The sequence below is a fragment of the Solea senegalensis genome, linkage group LG4 (assembly GCF_019176455.1).
Source record: "Solea senegalensis isolate Sse05_10M linkage group LG4, IFAPA_SoseM_1, whole genome shotgun sequence".
Lineage (NCBI taxonomy): Eukaryota > Metazoa > Chordata > Actinopteri > Pleuronectiformes > Soleidae > Solea > Solea senegalensis.
In genome coordinates, this window is record NC_058024.1 from 12,378,597 (window position 1) to 12,397,419 (window position 18,823).

At 43.2% G+C, this 18,823-nt stretch overlaps 2 protein-coding genes across 8 annotated transcripts in view; one reads left to right on the forward strand and one right to left on the reverse strand.

Annotated features, from left to right (window-relative positions):
- Positions 1-14: 14 nt before the first annotated feature.
- Positions 15-3,884, forward strand: arl6ip5a (ADP-ribosylation factor-like 6 interacting protein 5a). Its single transcript, XM_044023048.1, has 3 exons — positions 15-261; positions 2,370-2,587; positions 3,599-3,884. The coding sequence occupies exons 1-3, from the start codon at positions 74-76 to the stop codon at positions 3,772-3,774; spliced, it is 582 nt and encodes a 193-aa protein (XP_043878983.1). The 5' UTR covers positions 15-73; the 3' UTR covers positions 3,775-3,884.
- Positions 3,885-9,419: 5,535 nt separating this feature from the next.
- Positions 9,420-18,823, reverse strand: part of LOC122768024 (FERM domain-containing protein 4B-like) — a 56,890-nt gene continuing 47,486 nt past the window's right edge. For 2 of the 7 annotated variants that reach the window (XM_044023677.1, XM_044023676.1), the window contains exons 14-24: positions 18,405-18,546; positions 18,172-18,305; positions 17,973-18,089; positions 17,452-17,680; positions 17,304-17,360; positions 17,049-17,184; positions 16,351-16,515; positions 15,498-16,261; positions 14,042-14,174; positions 13,502-13,728; positions 13,037-13,164 (exon numbers count right to left, since the gene is read on the reverse strand). In XM_044023677.1, the coding sequence (XP_043879612.1) occupies positions 13,112-13,164; positions 13,502-13,728; positions 14,042-14,174; positions 15,498-16,261; positions 16,351-16,515; positions 17,049-17,184; positions 17,304-17,360; positions 17,452-17,680; positions 17,973-18,089; positions 18,172-18,305; positions 18,405-18,546 (2,157 nt within the window). In that variant the 3' untranslated portion in view covers positions 13,037-13,111. Of the gene's footprint in view, positions 10,512-13,017; positions 13,165-13,491; positions 13,729-14,041; positions 14,175-15,497; positions 16,262-16,350; positions 16,516-17,048; positions 17,185-17,303; positions 17,361-17,451; positions 17,681-17,972; positions 18,090-18,171; positions 18,306-18,404; positions 18,547-18,823 lie in introns of those variants that run through there. The other 5 variants (XM_044023674.1, XM_044023673.1, XM_044023678.1 and 2 more) reach the window with 5 other exon arrangements.

The window sequence follows — 18,823 nt, forward strand, 5'->3', positions numbered from 1 at the left end:
CCTGTGCTGGGTTGTGTGTGTATTATTATTATTGTTGCTGCTGCTGCTGCTGCTGCTGCTGTCAGATCAACAAATGGGTCAAATGGCTAAAGTGGAGCTGACGCCACTCAGACCGTGGGACGACTTCTTTCCCGGTGCAGAGAGATTCGCGAAACCAGACGTGAAAGATTTAGCGAAATGGAACAACAGAGTCGTCAGCAACCTGTTGTATTATCAGACAAACTATCTGGCTTTAGCCATCGTCGTCTTCCTCATTGTCGGGTAAGTTACATGTGGAAAGTTAGGTTTTTTATTTACACAGCAGCCGTGACGTGTTCATTTGACTGTCCCTGTTTAACTGTCACCTTTTATTTAACCTTCACTTATCCCTGTTAGTGTAACTAGGATGAAGTCTACTTTGGAGGGATTTCTAATTAGACAGGTGAAGACTAGGATGTACCCGTTGATGAGGCAAATGTGAATAAAGTATGTCCATTCATATCAAATGGTGGAAAAAATATAGGAGATCCCGACCAGAAAATGATATTAGAATGTTATAATTATGACTCAGCATCCCCAAGTGATATGTCAGAATGAATAAAACATTTTTGCTCCAGCTTCGTCTGCATCATTTTATATTTTAAGTCAAACATTGACACAAGTCTTCCAGGATGTGTTTGATGGAAACTGTAGTATCTTAGATCCACGAAGTAAGAGACACTCTCCAGTATCTGGCACCATTTATTCAAGCAAGTTAGCCTCTTCAAGCATAAGTCTGTCTAACATATATATACTATCATATAAGATACATCACCATTGGTGGTTTATTTTGGCTTAAGCTAAGCTACTGTTTGTGTGACCTCTCATGTCTTACAAAATGTAGAGAAAGCAAAAAAAGTGCAAACCTGCCAATTCACATTCCCATCAACATGGGGGAGCAGTAAACAAATCACTCTATGTCCTTCAGACCTCCCTTAATATCCTTCATACCCAGAAAAAATCATCAAAATGACTCACAAACAGAACAGAAACTGCCCACACATGTGTTACAGAGCGGCACAGGCCAAACCACAACTTCCTTTCTGCAAAGCAGTAATCACAGTAGCGGGACATAACAGCATGTCTTTACTATAACTATTAAATAAAAATATTCCTTTCACCTTTGCCAGCTGCTGGAAGGAGCAGTTTATTATGTGATAACTCGTAGAGTCTCTACTATATGAAATAGCTCGGGTTTGGTTGGTTTTGGTTCTTCCTCTGTTGCTATAAATAGTGATGCCCTCTGTCATGGTCTGCTGATCTATGTGATGACATATTGTTGCAATGCTTTGTCCTACTCAGCTGTTGCATTGCAGATAGCAGAGTTATGAGCGCATCAGCTTAATCAGTTGGACCCTGTTTGCTTTGATTAGGTGAAAAAAAACAAGTGTTAGTTGTTTTGGGGTCAGGATGAGGAAATAACCAAGCAGACCTGTGACTCTTTCAGACACGTGTCTCTTAAAATCATACTGTCTGGGTTTTTTTTTTATCCAGTTTGGAAACCGCACTCACATGGACATGGATCATTTGTAATGCCAAATATTTAATTCCCAACAAACTGTAACCACCACTTAAGTACTGACTGATAACTGGTGGTGTGTCTCTACATGCACTTGGCTCTAAAACCAGAACATCCTTACATGGCACAGCATTCAACGCTAATCTGTCGGATTTAAGTCTCACTAATATAGATACAATTTACTAATAAATATATGGATATATATATAAATATATATATATTACTTTGACTGGACAAATATATTGTTATTAACTTTTTTTATCATATCTATACCAGTAAATACTGTAACATGATGTGACAGGGCAGAAAAGCCAAATACACTGTTGCCTCTATGTAAATTGTCCATCAGAGGGCGTTGGCAAGTACTTTTCTAATGGTTAGACTTTTATGGTCCATGTCCAAATATAGTTATTTCCGTGTTTTTAATGTTTTGATGTTTTCTCTACCATTATATTCTTGTGAAGCACTTTGTAGATTTAATTGCTGTGAATTTGTATAACTGTTGTTGCTGTTTTAAGGGAATTTGGACAGTTTGGGGTGTCATCAATATAGAATTTCATCATTGTTATCTTTAGCTCTGTGATACATCGTTATCCAGGATTGCCACTGTTAGTGAAACCATATACTGTATATTGTGCTTTCAGAACATAGAGGAGAAAACACAACACAATCCACCCACTTCACTTCTCACCTCACCTTTGAAGCCTTGTTGTTGCACCGACAGCATCTAAACACTTGGTGGAGCCAGTGACCACACATATGACTGTGCTGGACTTCGTGAACTGACCCATCTGTGCTCTGTGGTGTGTTCTTTTGCGTTTCCACCCTGCAGGTTCCTGAACCCAGTGGGAATGTTCACCGCCATGGCCGTGGTGTCGTGCGTCTTCTTGGGCTCAGTGTGGGCTGGAGAGAACAGAGCTGTGATCAACAACTTTAAGAGACAGAATCCCACTGCGTTCGTGATCGCCGTCATGGTCGCCAGCTACATGTTAATTTCATTGCTGGGAAGCGTCATGGTGTTCATGACGGCCATCACTTTACCTCTGGCTTGTAAGTTGAAGATAATAATGTTGGCTTTGGGTGTTTGACATTTTTGGTTTCTAAACATGAATGACACAACATTTATATTCACTATACTGTATGGACAAAAGTATTTGGCCACACATGTTAAGTATTATATTCAGGTGTTTCAATCAGGCTTTGCACTAGGCCCCTTTATCTCCAATGAAGAACAATCTTAACGCTTCAGCATACCAAGCCATTCTGGACAATGCTATGCTTCCAACTTTGTGGCATCAGTTTGAGGAAGAGCCTTTTCTACAGTTTTCCAACATGACTGTGCCCCAGTGCACAAAGCAATAATTATAAAGACATGGTTTGACGAGCAGAACAGAGGTTGTGAGCCAGACCTTCTCGTCCAACAACAGTGCCTGACCTCTTCAATGCTCTACAGAATGAATGGACTCAAATTCCCCAAAGAAACACTTGGAATCTTGAGGAAAGTTGCAAAAGGGGGACCAACGTTTGAATACGTCATTACAGGCCCTGTTGGTGTAATTGGTCCGGTGTCCGAAAACTTTTGTCCATATAGTCTCTGCACAGTACATGATGATTAAGATTTAAGGCTGAAATCTTTTAGGCCACTGTTAGATACATATAGATAGAGACAGAAATAAAAGAACTTTGGGACACCTGGTAAAATGAACCAAAAGATTAAGAAATCTTCAAGAAAGAAAGGAGAATACAATTAACACTGACGTTTGACATTTTGTTAATGAACTGTTGTTGTTATTTTTTATTTTAGCGTGCATATATGTATGTCCTCTTCTTTCCGGTCGTATCCTAACAAAGAGACGGAAAATAAATATGGTGGCCGACGACTTTTGCTCAGTGCTATACATAAATACATTTCTGAAGTGCAGTCTAGTCATAGTCTTAGTTCTTTTAAAATTCAGTCAAATATGTTCTTTCATATACTGTGTCTGATTATATCATAGTTTATGGGTTTGTTTTTGCCAAGCGTTTCAAACGTTACCAGTCGCTCTCCCATCTGCCTTTCAGTGATATGTGCACACGCTTCATTTCGCCTCCGCAACATGAAGAATAAACTGGAGAACAAGATAGAGGGCGCTGGACTGAAGAGGTCACCTATGGGCATTTTGCTGGAGGCTCTAGGTCAGCAAGAAGAGAACCTGCATAAGATCCAGAGTTTTCTGGAGGGAAAACTCAAGGAGTAGTTGGACATACACTTACACATGTCCTTCTTTTTGGCCAGAGATCTTGACTTTTTCTTGGATTGAACACATTTCTGTATCTCTGTCTAAACCTGTTAAAACTTTCTTTCATACACAGTGTGTTTACTTGTGTGTGCTTTGAAAAGACTGTTATCTTTCCCTCTGGGTTATCAGTCACTCCACCCCAGAACTTGTCAGGGTGCTTTTCTCAAACGTGTCTCGGTGCTGCCTCATGTTTCTGCTATGCATCATGTCAGTGTTGAACACAGCTGCAGACTCCTTCCTTGGTGCAAGAATCTGCGTTCAATCAACCTCAGAAACAACTGGCAGTCTCGAGAGTTTACTCGCAACGTAAAACTGTGAGAGCACACTGTGAATGCTGTAGGAACAGTTCACTCCTGATCACACATTTGAATAGAAACCAACCAACCTCATAGATGAAGAAAACTGAGACAAACACGGAGTCAGATCAGTGCCGATAATTAAAATGAAGACTTCAAAGGAGCGTGAGGTCTTAACCCGTGGACATCAGTATTCCTCCCGCACCTCTTGACTGTTTAATCTTGACAATGCCCTCTGGGTGATGGATTGGCTAACTTTGCCTTCCTCTCCACTTTACCCCGTACTAATCAATGGGCTGCAGTAGATTATAGTGTGGAGAGCTGAGAGCGCTGCACAGTGACAAAGTGGATTCATCTGCAGTCATTCACCTCCAAATCCCAGTTACTCACTGCGTCAGCTACTTGGGCTGTTTCATATTGGATTTCATTTGAAATTGGCTGCAGATAGTGAGAATCCATCTGGAACATAGTGCTCTGTTATTTGGTTTAAAGGGGCAGCGTGTATGGTGATGTGGACATGTGAAGATAAGAGTGATGGGTATTAAAAAGAGGAATCAATTCAAGTGCTGGAGTTCATATTTAAGGGTTGTGTAGTTGTGTGAGATAGCGACACATAAGCGCTGACTTTGCTTGGCCTTTAACACCTGAGACACACGTGCATGCCCTTATCAAATACTACACTGTATAAAGAAATGGACGCAGCCTTCTGGTTGCAAAACAAACTCCCATTTTGAAGCTTTGAAATTTCACAGATGTCACCTGCCACCACGCCCTTATTGGCTGATACCAGCTGTCAATCACACTGGTGTTCTTCTCTTACGTGCAGTGCTTTTTGTCTATTTTCCTCTAAATCATTTACAGAACTGGCATCATATTCAGTTAAATAAAACCAGAAACTAGTGACGATCATCCTCACCTTTTGGGAAAATGTTTACTGGTGTTATAAATAAAGTGACATGTAGGTGCCTTTTCCCCATAGACTTCCTTTGAAACTTAAGCTAAAAATGCTGATTTTCTCAACTGACTTTGGTACGGGAGAGTGAGTGATGTACAAACTATTTAAAAAAAAATTTTTCTCTGTTAAAATGGTGAGAAAATAAAATGGGGAACATACTTTTAATATGTCATAGACTAAAGCAGGCATAGATTTCTCTAAGCAAATGTCCCAGTGTGTCTCACATTGGTTCAAACTGACTATGACAAAAACTTTCCCCCTTTGAGAATGACTAAAATCCTGTCTTAAGCATTTGACGGAGTGTATTTCCTCTTTCAGGAATGCGTGACATTTTTCGAAACTACCCCACTCGTGACCTCTGCACACACAAGTGTAACCGTATTCCGGTGGCTCTCCAGTTTAACTTTGAGTCGAGCTGCAAGGCTTTACCACCCTTGTGCTACAGTAGTGATTTATGTTCACGACTGAGGTGCCTCATCTTCATCCATATTGTGCAACTTGGTGAGTGAACACAAGCACCGGTGGCTACGAACTCAAGTAAATTCATGTCTCCGAGGACATAGAGGAGGCCCTTGTTCTTGCTACTGCAGCTGCTGTAAGGAAACTACACACACACACACACACACACACGTGTGCTGCCGGCCGCACGCTCAACAGGTGTGTGTCCTCTGTGCTTCCTCCCTCCAGGTGCTGCAGAGACTAAATGTATCCTTCCATGGTGTTAATGCATGAATCAGCGACACTTGCTCTCTCTCTGTATTAAAGTAGTCTTCAGTGAGGCAACATACGTTGCGACATAAACAAACCTGTTTATTGTTTGAGCCCGAGCTGCTGAATAACAACACTCGTCTCCTTGTGCACGCTTTGCAACACGTCCCTACTGTTTAGTTTCCACAAAACAAAGGCGTGGGATGCAGAAAATCTTTGCATCATATAAACTTAAAGCAGTAGTGCATCAGATTTTAAGTATAAACAAAGGTCTGTTCCACCCAAACCGTTGTCAGATGAGTTCACACAAAGGCTAATAAGTTCCACGCGACTCTCAATTTCTCCGTATAGCAATGTTTAGGTCTCATGCCACTCAATGACATTTCCTATGTCATTGACAGCTGCACACAGGAAGTGATTTGTATTACCTTAAAAAAAAGAAGGAAATATGGCGGCAACAGCAATATTGTGCTAGTAAAGCAACACGGCCGCAAACGATAAGACTAAAAACTTAAATAAGAGCCCATGAAAAGTTCTAGAAATGAACTCTTGTCACTCAGCAGTTTGACGGCATAAACACTTCCTGTCCATGCCCTCCCTCATGCTGCTGCTGTATTCACACAAATCTTTTTCAGATGAAATACCGAGCAATGTTACATTGTCTCCAAGACCAACTACAGGCTGATTAATAACATCAACAACAACAAAGACGACCAAAAGTTGCGCACACTGCAGCTTTAAAGCTGTTGTTTGGGCACATCTTGAGAGCTTGTTGCCTTCAGTTTGACCCTTCCAATCTCCACCCATCCTCCTCTGCTTCAAAGGCTTTAGCTTTTGGCTGGCTAAGCTGGTTAGCTCGCCTCATAACTCAGACAGACTGTCACTCAACAGATCCGTCTCCCTGGACCCACGCTGCAGCTGATCAGGTGACACGTTAATGATGACCCGCCGCGACCTTTGCAGTCTGCTTCAGCGTCATGTGAGCTTCGACCTCTCCATACGTTCCACAACTCTCCTCTCTGCCTTCCTCTATGGGATGTCATCCATATTAGCCGATGAACAAGTGCATGTGACCACTCAGCTAATCCAACTACTCGCACCTTGATAACTTGTCAGAGCTATGAGTCTGTGGATCAGCGTGCAATGTGCCGATCCTTGAGATGATTTACAGTCACTTTAATCCCCGCTCAGCTGAGCTGGGTTCAGTTGTTTACGTGTGACACCTTTTGTACCTGCTCAGAGGTTGGGTTTACATCCTCTGCCAGTTTACATCAACTCATGTACGAATCCATGTCTGTTCCACTTTTAATTTGAGGAGGAAAACACTTACTACCAGGACATGGAGAGTGAAAGAAGTGAGAGTGCTCTGTGCATCTGTTGAAACAATCAAGAAAGCAACAAGAGAAGATGTCTTCCAACAGTTTAAGATCGAAATGGAGATGGTGACCAACAATCACATTACGCGACAAACAATGACAGTGTCTGCGACTCAAGAACATTCTATGGGTACGTGACAAGAGATTAATACAGTATGTTGAGTGCCGCGAGTGTAATGTAAAGACATTTAAGCTTCACACTGGGGGCACAAACATCACAAGCAATTCAGGATGCGGTGTGTTGCCCAAGGACATGCAGGCTATAGAAGCCAACAACATAAACTACACTCACCCCTGACATGGGACAAATAAAACAATTATTTATATGACTTACATATACAGGATATTTAGGCTTTCTTGTTCTACAGTTAGTGCAATGTCCATTAAGGGGATTAAGTGCAAAGAGAAAACAGCTGCACATCACCAGCCACATCATTAAAGTTGCAGCTGTATTATCCAGAAAAACAAGATGATAATCACTTAAATTCATTGCAATGAGTGACACTTGTCACACTCCTGACATTTACACCCTTTCATATTATACGGGCAAACATTGATTGGTGAAACAATCTGATAAAATCATTATCTGGAAAAAAAACTCCTTTTTTTTATTTAATGCCAGGTTTCAATCAGTACTTCCAGACATTGATCAGTGCCAGAACTATGAAGATTGAAACCCAACACCTCCACATTAGGAGTCTGTTAAACCAGAGGAAAACACATAGGAGCTCATTGTTTATGTAGTGGAGTGTCGGCTGGAACAGCCTCTTCCTGACGTGTGGCTGCAGCTGGTGTGAGGCAGCAGAGGAAACAGACAGAGGGCGACAGCTGGATGCAAAAACACTCCAGCCCCCTCTTACTGCCTCTGTTAAAAACAAGGAGCTGGGAGTATCCGAGACCTCCCTCGAGCTCTCTCAAGGAGCACAACACAAGAGAGGCACTGCAAGAAAAGAGAGGCTGCTCAACTGTGGCCCTCTGAAGAGGTGACGAATGGCCAGGATACATGAGCAGAGGCAGAAAATGTGTGGAAGGAAGGGGAGGGAAACGAGACCAAGGGTTCTCGTGTTATCTATAGGAGGGTGGAGGCTCAGTACATGTCTGCAGCAGACTTGTGTTGCGTGGATGCCTCGAGGGAGGGTTCGGTGCCATAAACACTGGCTTGTCATTCCCAGGGAAGACAGAAAAGGTGGTTTTAGCTCACAGAGGGTGTGACAGCTTTTAAAGACTGGTTTGGTCGGTTTATGGCTTAAAGAGACACACAGAAAAAAACAAAAAAAAACAGCCTTGCTGCACAGCAAGCTGTTGAGAAAATAAGAGTGACAGATCTCTGCAGCAGGAGAGCAATTTTGAATAATAGGTCGTTTATTCATAATTAGTTATTGTGACTGATTGCAGCTCTGCACTCAATCTTACGGGCTCAAAAGGCGAGCTGGGACGCGGTTATCTCTGCATGCTACAGCCGAGCAGATTCTAAACCATTTATATGAGAATGCAGTTATCCAGGACCACCGTCCTTTTCTTCAGAGTATGAACACGACTGAACTATATGTTGCCGTTTCCCTCCGAGTGGGTTACTTCAAATCCTATTTCATGGATGGAAGAGACATTCACATACTTAATTGAAGGGATTTTGAGTTAAATTGTGCATTTTCCTGCACTGAGAGGGATGACATTGTTTTCTTCTGACTGAATCCTGAGAGACAACGTGATGTTCTCCTTAATTTTATTAGTTATGCCGTATTAACGCAAACATATGTGTAGTTGTTGCTGCCACACGTATGTCTACGGATTTCAGAAACCGCTGATCAACATAGATTAGATTCTCATGGAGGGGTTTCCAGAGCATAGTCCAAAAAAAGGAAAAAAATATTCAGTTAGTGGCACTTCCTCGAGAGAAAAGGTCAGATGAGAATAACCAGATTATTCTGAAATGGTATTTTTGATCACAACACGTTGAGGCAGAAGACCACACCCACTCAGTTACTGGGCCTCTGTTTTGTCAGCTGGTCTTCCTGTTGCATTTGAGCACCCGTTGGAACCGCTGTATACAAATGTGCTGCGTTCCAAGATCTCTGAAGTTTCCAAGTATGAAAAATCCCGTAAAAGACGTCTCATGCGGTAATTCAGATTTCACAGCCAAGTAAAGTTCCAAGAGGTCTTCTTCTCCCGGACTCCTTCATCTATGTTCATGGTCTGTTCTCGTCCGACATGCTGGTGCTCAGTTTTTCGTTTGGCACCTTTAATAAAACACTTTTACCACGCAAAGGGTTCAAATGCTGATTTTTCTTTTTAATTCAAACAAATTCAATTATACAAATGACTAAGAACCAGCTTAACAACAGTTGTTTACTATATATTACATGCTTTTCAAATACATAAAAAAATGCTCTAAAAAAGGGGGGTGGGTGGGGGCAGAACCAGTGTATTTACAATACCGACATTTACACACAGCTTCATTCTCTGAGAGAAATTGGGAGCACCAGTCCATGATTTCCAGCATGGATGCAAAAATAAAAATAAACAAAACTAAACTTGACTTTCGGTCTCCTTGCGGCGACTGATCAGACGTGGCAGTATAATTTTTGTCAGTCACTTCGAGTAATACTCAAACGGCGTGACAGTGTAGAATTATTTGGCTCTGTTGTATGTTCCAACAGTGAGGTGGATGAAATACTGCGTCAGTGTGAAGCAATGCTGTTTGATAAAAGTGGATCTGGTGACTGGACAATGTTTCAAAGTAGCCATCTCTCTTTTTTGACTCATTTAATGAGCTTAATCCTTCATTTTGACAATGTCTTTTTTTTTTTTTTTAATCCTCGTATGATCCTTCATGGTAACACATTCGTACATGTGTGAGTATCAGAAGGGTGAGTCATTCTCCTTGTTCATAACGGCTCAGGATCCTCTAACAGAGACGGTCATGGTCCTTGGTTAGTGAAGCTGGCATCTCTACAGGGTTTAGTCCAAAATCCCTTTGGTTATACCAAACAGCCCACAGCAGGTTCTGGTATAGTTTCAGTGCACAAGCGCCTTCACCACAAACACTCGAAATCCACAGACGTAGACGATTTGTTATGAGTCAAACACGTGGATGTGGGTAAGTTTGGCAGCTGCAATTATGATGATAAGCAGGAGTCCACATTAAGTTCCTTCATTCTTTGGATGGATCCCGTTCACAGAGAAAAGGGTAAGTGCAGTCTAAGGCACGATGACAACATGTCAAGGTGAAAGATTCGTACAGCACAATGACACAAGAAAGGCTACTAGACTATAGTCCCTGGTTTTGAGTCTTCGTGCCAGTAAATCTGTTCTTCTGGGTCCATGGGTGTGTGCATTTGGCTGCTGACGTCTATGTAGGATCTGTAAAAAACACAAGATTGAAGGACATTAGACAGGTGACGCACTGAATGTAGCTTATGACTGATTAACCATTGGTTTAGAATTAATTCACCCTGGGTTGTGATTTTCCAATCCCTTACTAAGATCGGGAATGTAAAAAAAACACATAAATGAGTTAGTTGGAGTAAGTGATTCTAATTCTATAACACCTTATATCCCATTCAGTGAACATCTAATGGTCTAATAGCTTTCAGTTCTGTGTTTGTGTGGGGAAAAAAAAGGTTTAACGTAACCCTGGACCGAGTCATATACATCACTATTCCAGCCAATCACCAACAGGCAGTGTTTGTGCCTCTGCACATGACAACAGCAAGAAGAGAAGATGAGGGAGCAAGAGACGGTAAATCTGGCACATACTAATGTATACTGCCAAGGCGAAGGAGTGATCTCCACTTCAGTCACCACCAGACCGTGTGATGTTTTGAATGGTATTGATTAGCGCCTTCACACCAGAGACCCGCAGTAATGTTAAGGCGAGTGTTGCAGAACAGTGGTGTATATCCTCCACAACATAATTTCATTGTCAGGATGGAGAGAAAAGCGGAAAACTAAAAAGTTCTTTGACTAGGACAGGGTAGTGTGAACACCAGTGAATCTCTCCCACAGACTGAACAGTGAGGCTGAGATAGAAATCTATCTCTGGACTTCTCTGCTAACCACTGTGCTGTGGCGCAAGAAGGTTTTTGCGAAACGTAACCTGCCTCTTGCCCCCAGTGTCTGCTGGGACTGGCTCCCGCTCAGTATGTTTACGTGGCACTCGAAAAACATGTTAGTTAATTTCTCTAAAGTGGGACGACTGCAAACGTACGTTTAGTCAGCCTGGGTCGACTGAAGGTAAAACAAAGGCACTCTGCACTGGTTTTCCTGTTTACGACTATGCAACACAAGGTGGATGCTATCCTTCTCAAACCATGAAGGTGTGTGACTCGTGTGCATCTGTGTGTGTTCATGGGGCTAGTAGTTGCTTCCTTCTGGATGTAACTATAACTTGTATTGCTTGCTGTAATGATGTATAAAGACTGACAACCACCTATGTGGTACACAAAAGAATAAGACAAACTAGATTTAGATCTATTTTATGCTCTGTCCATTTAAAGAATTGGAGGCAGGAAGGATTGAAAGTAAGACTCAGAATGGTGCTCGACAGGCTAACAACTAGCCATGAGCTAAACCGGAAACAAGTACTTGTATACTGGTAACAGGACAGCCGTCACACTGAATGGCTCGTCTTAACTGTGCATGGAAGTGTGAAATAATAAATGATGGACTTATCCACTCAGACCAGTCCACACCATGATTGACAGGCACACAGAGGGAGCCAGTAAAAAGAGTGATGGAGCTGTGAAAACACTTGTTAGTTACCAAGCAGGTGCAGTTGTCTTGTTGTGTGTGTGTGTCCAGCACTGTAGAATGACTCGCCCAAGGGCATGCGGCTTACGTTCTAGTTTGTTGAATTCTGCCATCAGTGTGCTGTCAGCTGTAGTAGTAGACTTGTTTGCAGCTGGTGTAGCGGCTTTAGATCATCGCAAACGCTCACAACATCCTGTTTAGACGTTAGCTTTGGAGCTGCAATTATAAGAATTTGGCCTTGCTGTATGTCCTGCTGTCTCAATAACGTGGTCAGTTTTATAATCACATAAACCTAAAAGCACTTGTTTGCTTGTTGGGACTATATCTTGGTGTTTACCCTTTGCCTTGCTTTTTAGTAATAATTGTAGATAATGATCATTTGTTAATAAAGACAGTTTTTTTTGCTGCCAGGTCACTCAATGTGGACAGGTTGCATCACTTGTGTTGGCTGACTGAGAATGTGTACTTGTACAATCAGCTGCTGCAGCAAAGATGCAAGATTTTCTATTTATTCTATTTTCACACTTTAAAAGCAGATGAGTCTTATAGAATATGATGCTTTCCACGTTCATTCTTTCTCTCCCCCTACACTGTAGCTAAGGTGTGGGCAAAAACAGCTGATGGACAACTAGTTTATTTTTTAAATGATATTCTGCTTGTGTTTAACCTGTCACATCCGATGGGTGTTTCATTTCCTATCTATGTGTATTAATAATTTAAACCCTTATTTAAGGGTGCAGAACATCTGACAGGATGTGTTTTGCTTTGCTTTTGTCAAGAATCACTTACTCCACATTTTATGTTCCAATTCAGTTTCAAACCCAGTGTCAAACATTCTCAGCCAACAAAACAGCGAATGCACACAGAAATTATAAACACACACAGCCTTCCAATATTGCAAAAATATTCAGGGGTCACATTTTCCCTCTGCCACACAAGTGCTCTCCCGTCACCAAAACACCCAAGACCCCAAAAAATGCAGCAGGAAAAAAAGAAAAGAAAAAAAGGTTCAAATGAGATGGTTTCTGTCAGTCCCTGCAATATTTATGAAAAGACACACCACAACCATCACCGCCATGATAACCATGTGGGGTAGTTTTACATTCTCTTCTCTCACCCATATTTCTCTGCTTTGACTCTGATTATTGGGGAAAGGGTTTAATGTTCCTGGTCAGTAGCACAGGCGGCAGCACCACACCTCTCTAAAGGCCTCACAGGGCAGGCCATCCTATTACAGCTCCGCCACTCAAACTCTGGGGAACATCTGCGCATGAGAGGGGGCAAAGGTCAGGAGTGAATGACAGCTCATGGGCAGGGAGCCTCTGTATGCCAAACATCAGAGGAGGAAAAAGAGAGAGAGAGAGAAACGTGACCACTGGATGGCAATATGTTTGCCGGACGAGAGAGTAGGGCAGGCATGTTTTTAAAGAAGCCATGCAGTTACTATATCATACAGGACAATGGACAATCAATAAAACGTTTCAAAAATGCAAAAAATCACTTCAAAACATTGACAAGCAGATTCTGAGTCACACTGCGGACGAACTGACGGAAGCAAACGCTCAGGCTCTAGCTGTCGCCGTTTACTTACTATGAGCTACCTTTAGCAAAGGACACCTTACTGAGCCTGTGCCCTCTGGAAGATTGTGGCTGTGCAGGGCTGGAGGACACCTGTCTGACCCGACAGGCGGGGGAGGAAGAGGAGGAGGAGGGAAAGGAGGAGGTGGAGGAGGAAACTGAGGAGGAAGAACTAGCAGGAAAAAAGGCACAGCGCCTCCAACCATCAGGGCTGGGCCAGGAAGCCTTTAAAAGCTGTGAGCCGCCATATCTATAAGAAAGCAGGGCCCAGTGTAGAGTTAAGGAGGAGAAGAGAACCATTCTTAAGATCTGAGGAGGAAGTTGGCTGCATAGATTAAATACTACTACCGCTTAACCAGGCTGTAACATTAAATAGATACATAACATAGAGGAGACGTTAAAGAAAGGGTAGCACTGGTTAAACATTAGTCCACAGAACTGTTGTGTCTGCAGGATAACCAATCCAGGTAATTAAAAACTAGTGCTTAGCTCTGGGGATAAGGAGGATCAGGGAGTGGCTTATTGGATAAGACACTGAGTTGAGGCCAACTTTTTTTTCTCACCTGCTGTGGGTGGGGTGGCTGTATGGGGCTGTACTGTAAGAGTATGTCGGCGGTGCATGCATAGGCATGTCATATTCCATCATACCACCGGTTGTGTGGCTGTGCCAATTGCCAGTGGAGGACACTGAGGATACTAGAAAGAAAAAAGTGGTACAATGATAAGTGGTTAGTAATGGACCAAGCTTAAGGTGAAACTCATTAATTGGGTTTCCATGCGTGTGCTTACTGTACGTTTTCGATTTGCAGGACAAAGAACCCCAACAAAAAATTATGTAAACAAAACATGTTAAAACAATCTTGTAATTAGGGGTGCAAAGGATCAAAAAACTCACGGATCAGATCATTCCGCGGATCAGAGTCACGGATCGGATCATTTTTCGGATCAGCAAAAAAAGTCTGGCACAATCTTTTCGCTGAAGTGGGTGCGCGATGGCGCACCGTCGTAACGTGGCTCAAGCACTTTCAGCATGTGTTTAAAGACCTCGTTTTGCGCAAGCGAATATGGCCTCATGTCTGCACCTATAAACACACCGATAGTGTTTGTGATGGCTTTGGCCCGGTCTGATTGTGCAACAAGGGGCTGCTTAAATGCCGCGGTGATAAGCGGTTGTTGAGCAGCCTTTGTTTTCACTCCTGTCAGTGAAACACCGAGGTGATGTCGCTTCAAATGCGTGGCCATGCTTGATGTGTTTCCACTGTCATATGGCTTTCTTGTGCCACAGTGCCTACACACCGTCACGGTTTTATCCACTAACCTCTTTCCTTCGTCATTATATTTGACAGGGAAGCCAAAATGCTCCCATACAGGGGATTTAAATGACGCGGGGCGTTCAAGCTCCTCCGTTCCTCTGCTCGCCATGGCCACACTGTGTGTGGATGGAACATGCGCACAACTTTTTTTTTTTCATAAATCAATCCACGGATCACGTGTGTGCCGAACCGAAGATATTGATCCGAACGGATCACGGATCAATGATGATCCGTTGCACCACTACTTGAAATACAGCCTTTTTTACACTCAAAAAAGGTAGAAAAGTCTGCACGTTGATAAAAAGTAAATAATGCAATAGAAACCGTTTCAGCGAATTAAGAATGCCGGGTAAAAATGTGACAGTAATGACACTCCCGCTTCCCCATTTCACTGCACTGGAAAAATAGCGGAAACAGCAGTCGAGAGGAGATTGTATGTGGACTGATAAGGAAACCACGACTTGTTCCTCGACTTGTAAAGCGTAAAAAGCATATATTACAACAATAATGAATAGATAAGATAAGATGCTTTCTGATGTGTTGACATATTTGCCAACACCAATTGCTTATCCCTGTGTACTAACTCCCAACATCTGCTGAACAACAGTGGATGTAAAAAAACTTGTTGTTTAAGTTTCACTGTTTAAGTTTGGGATACATTTTGATGGAAACCAGGCTAGTGTTATGGAAGGTGCAGGGGTCTGACCTGATGAGTAGATGTTTCTGTTGTTATGGCTGTAGGGTGCAGGCATGGTCTGATATCCCAGGCTCTGCTGGGAGCCTCTGTCGTAGTCGTAGTTGTACGCAGCTTGTTTGTGTGCAGCATTGCGATGGTACCAGCCTCTCAAATGTTCAGCCACCATTGCCTTTTGGATGTTCTTGGTGACGTGCTCGCCGCTGCAGGGCACCTGACGGTTCCTGGGTGGCCGCATTGTGGCGTAAGGGTTATGCAACATACCATCTATCTCGTCGTTACCGTAGTGACTGTGCATGTCTTGGCTGTGGTAATCTGTAGGGGCGGGGGGATAGGAAGGATTGACGTTATAGTGTCCCTCAAGCTCGTTATCATACATGTAGTGTCCATTGGAGTAAGGCTCTGGGTCTGCGTATCTGGGAAAGCCTGTGACATAGTAGGCCGTTGTGGTGGGTCGGGCGCGGGGCTGGTAGGCGTAGGAGCGGGTGTCAGGCTGAGCCAGGTTGGGCATGCTGCCCGTGTTGGCATACAGGTCTTTTCTGTGGCGACCTCGAGCTCTGCGTCTGTGGGTGTGGTTACCAGGAACACTGTATTCCACACTGGACTGGCTTGTGTAGGAGGAGCCGTCATCGAGGACCTCAGTGCTGTTGCTGCGCCGGGCGGCGGTGAAGGTAAACGTTGGCATGGGAGGTCCGGTCTCTGGCACAAACTGAGACTGAGACTGGGACTCCAGACTCCCACTACGCTGGCGGAAATGTTGTGGAGCATCGTCCGATCTACAAGCAGAAAAACCAGTGGGTTTTCACGCACGTGCCGTAAGAATAAAGAAAATACAGAAGTACACAGTCCGTCTCTGAGGCCTCACCTGAGGTGGTTGCTGCTGTAGGCATTGCGGGTGAGGAGGGGGGTGGGGGGCATGCTGCGGGCATCACGTGGCTGCCTGGAAGCAGGTTTAAAAGGACTACTGTGGCTTGATAAGGCATCACGGTGGCTGTAGTGGAGAGATTCCTGGACTGGTCCATAATTGTATCTAGGGCACAGATAATATCTATATTTTCAGGTCATCAAAAACTGATGAGGAAAAAAACATGTTGCATGTGCTGCATTCTAGTAATCACACACATTTGAATGACTGTAATTTCATACATCGGTATTTCTTTTCATGCAATAGTAATCACAGAGACAATTTACGTCCCTACAGCTGAGGGCACCACATTGCTAGTATCATTTTGTAAACAGTTGTGAAATGGCTGCCATTTCCAAGTTTCCAGAGCCACTTTTCCTGTTTCCCCTTTCTTTCCTCTCAACTTGGAGTTGTTGCTGCTCCTTCACAGGCAGCGACACGTTCTTCTACATCTATTTTTAAAGCCAGTGTGTTTGGGCTGATAAGAGGGAGGTAGTTGGAGACGCAGAAGAAAGAGGGAGGAGTTTACTGGCAGGAATGTAGCTCAGGGTCTGATCTACAGGTCTGTACTAGCTCCACACTTAAGGGGCTCTCCTCAGCCACACACTGAAAATCAAAAGAATTAATATGCAATGGTGTTGCCAGTGCCAGCTATATACCTGCTGTCTGAATGTTGGTCATTGGCAGAAGTGCGTCGGTCTTTGTTGTAGTGGATGTCCAGAGTTTCTGCATGGTGCGGTCTTGGAGAATACTGCACTGATGTGGAACGGTGCCTTTGGGAACTAAACTCATCTTCTAGGGAATAAAAGCAATAACTTGAGTAAAATGAATCTGTAATACAGGATAACAATATAGATTTAAACTGGAGGGTGTAAACACATGGACATTGGGCATTATTATGCTTCCACACTGACCATCATCCAGGGTGAGGCTGTCAGATAGAGAGCTGAGGTCTGAAGGGTTGTTGTCATCTGAGAACAGGAAACAGGAACAGTTCTTAGCATTTTTAGACTGGTGCTTTTTGTTGGTGAATTTGTAGCCATTTGTGATTGTTGTAAGTACCTGCTAAGATCACTGAAGCTCTCTGTGTGGGCTTCTTTCCTTTCTTTATCCTGTAGGCGTTAATCTCCCTCTCAATTTCCTCCAGCTTCCTCTTTGCATCCAGAAAGTTGTTTCTCCTCTTCTTCCTCACTGTCTTGCAGAGGTCATCCTCGCTGGCCAACTTGGTGGCTGCTTCCACAATCTTGTGCTGCAAGGCAAACATGCTCTCCAGATTCCTCAGATGTGGGTCCTATAGACAGACACACGCACATTCCCCATTATATAACACATGCTGTCAGTAGAGATCAAACATATCCACGTTCCAAGTCAGTATTTATTAAAACATCTAAAAACTCACATATTCTCATTCATATCCTCATTCTTAGTCATTACACAACCAGCTACAATTCAGAACAATATTTTAATTCAAAACATGCACAACAGCCTCATCTGAATGATCTCCAGCTAAACGTCCTTTATGGTAAATCACAAGCGGTAGAAATTTGTCACAACAAAAACGATTCAACCACAGCTGCACTCACCTCATCATAGGGGAAAAGGTCATCCAGCTTGAAGGCAGTACCAACACGACGGCGAACTTGGGGAGCCTTCTCTCCTGAGTTCAGAGGATACTCTTTAGGTAACCGGCCTGTAAGCTCCTGCAAATGACGACAACAACCGAGTCAGCTGAGAGTTTGGACACATCACATACAAAAATATCAGACTGAATGAGACACTCACTGCTTCTCTCATGCAGATCTTTTTCAGTTCCTTAAGTTTCAGTGTCAGTATGTCCTGAAGGTCTTTTTCTTTCTTTTTTAATTCGGCAATCTTTTCTTTCTTCTGCTCCTCGTTGACTTCTGACTCAGCAGAACCTGAAACAAACACTCAACTGATTAATTACAAATTATAGCCATAAATCATCATTCATCAAACTAAAGCAAAACAGAAGCAGTTCGCCATTAGCTGCTTACCAGCTGAGATGAGGCTTCCACTGCTGGCCATGATAAGAGGGTCTTTGCTCTCGATGCTGGAGAGTTTACTGATCCGTGGGGCGCAGATCTCTGTGAGGTCCATGGCGATGTCTCCTGAACTTCTGGTTGTGGTCATCGTTGACTGCAGGGAATAAAAAAGAATGGTCAGGAGATGAGAACGATGAAGAGTGTTGTAGGGAGGATTCATTTTAAGTATTTAATTTTAATGGCAGCGCATTGCGATAATGGCGGCTCATTAGCATACTCAGTTCTCCAAGTGCACGGTTCTGTCATCAATCAGCGGGGCTCTATTCCTGGATGAACAATGACACACCATCTGCCTTTGAGGAAGACAGAGGCTGAATAACCTCATTCGACTACAGCCATACATGCTCATCTATTGCCACTGCAAGATCCAC

Excerpts from the sequence above, each read along its gene's own strand:
- arl6ip5a (XM_044023048.1), top strand. The coding sequence starts at position 74 with ATGGGTCAAATGGCTAAAGTGGAGCTGACGCCACTCAGACCGTGGGAC. Across the intron at positions 262-2,369 it reads GTCGTCTTCCTCATTGTCGG|GTTCCTGAACCCAGTGGGAA; the intron begins GTAAGTTACATG and ends TCCACCCTGCAG. Across the intron at positions 2,588-3,598 it reads CATCACTTTACCTCTGGCTT|TGATATGTGCACACGCTTCA; the intron begins GTAAGTTGAAGA and ends TCTGCCTTTCAG.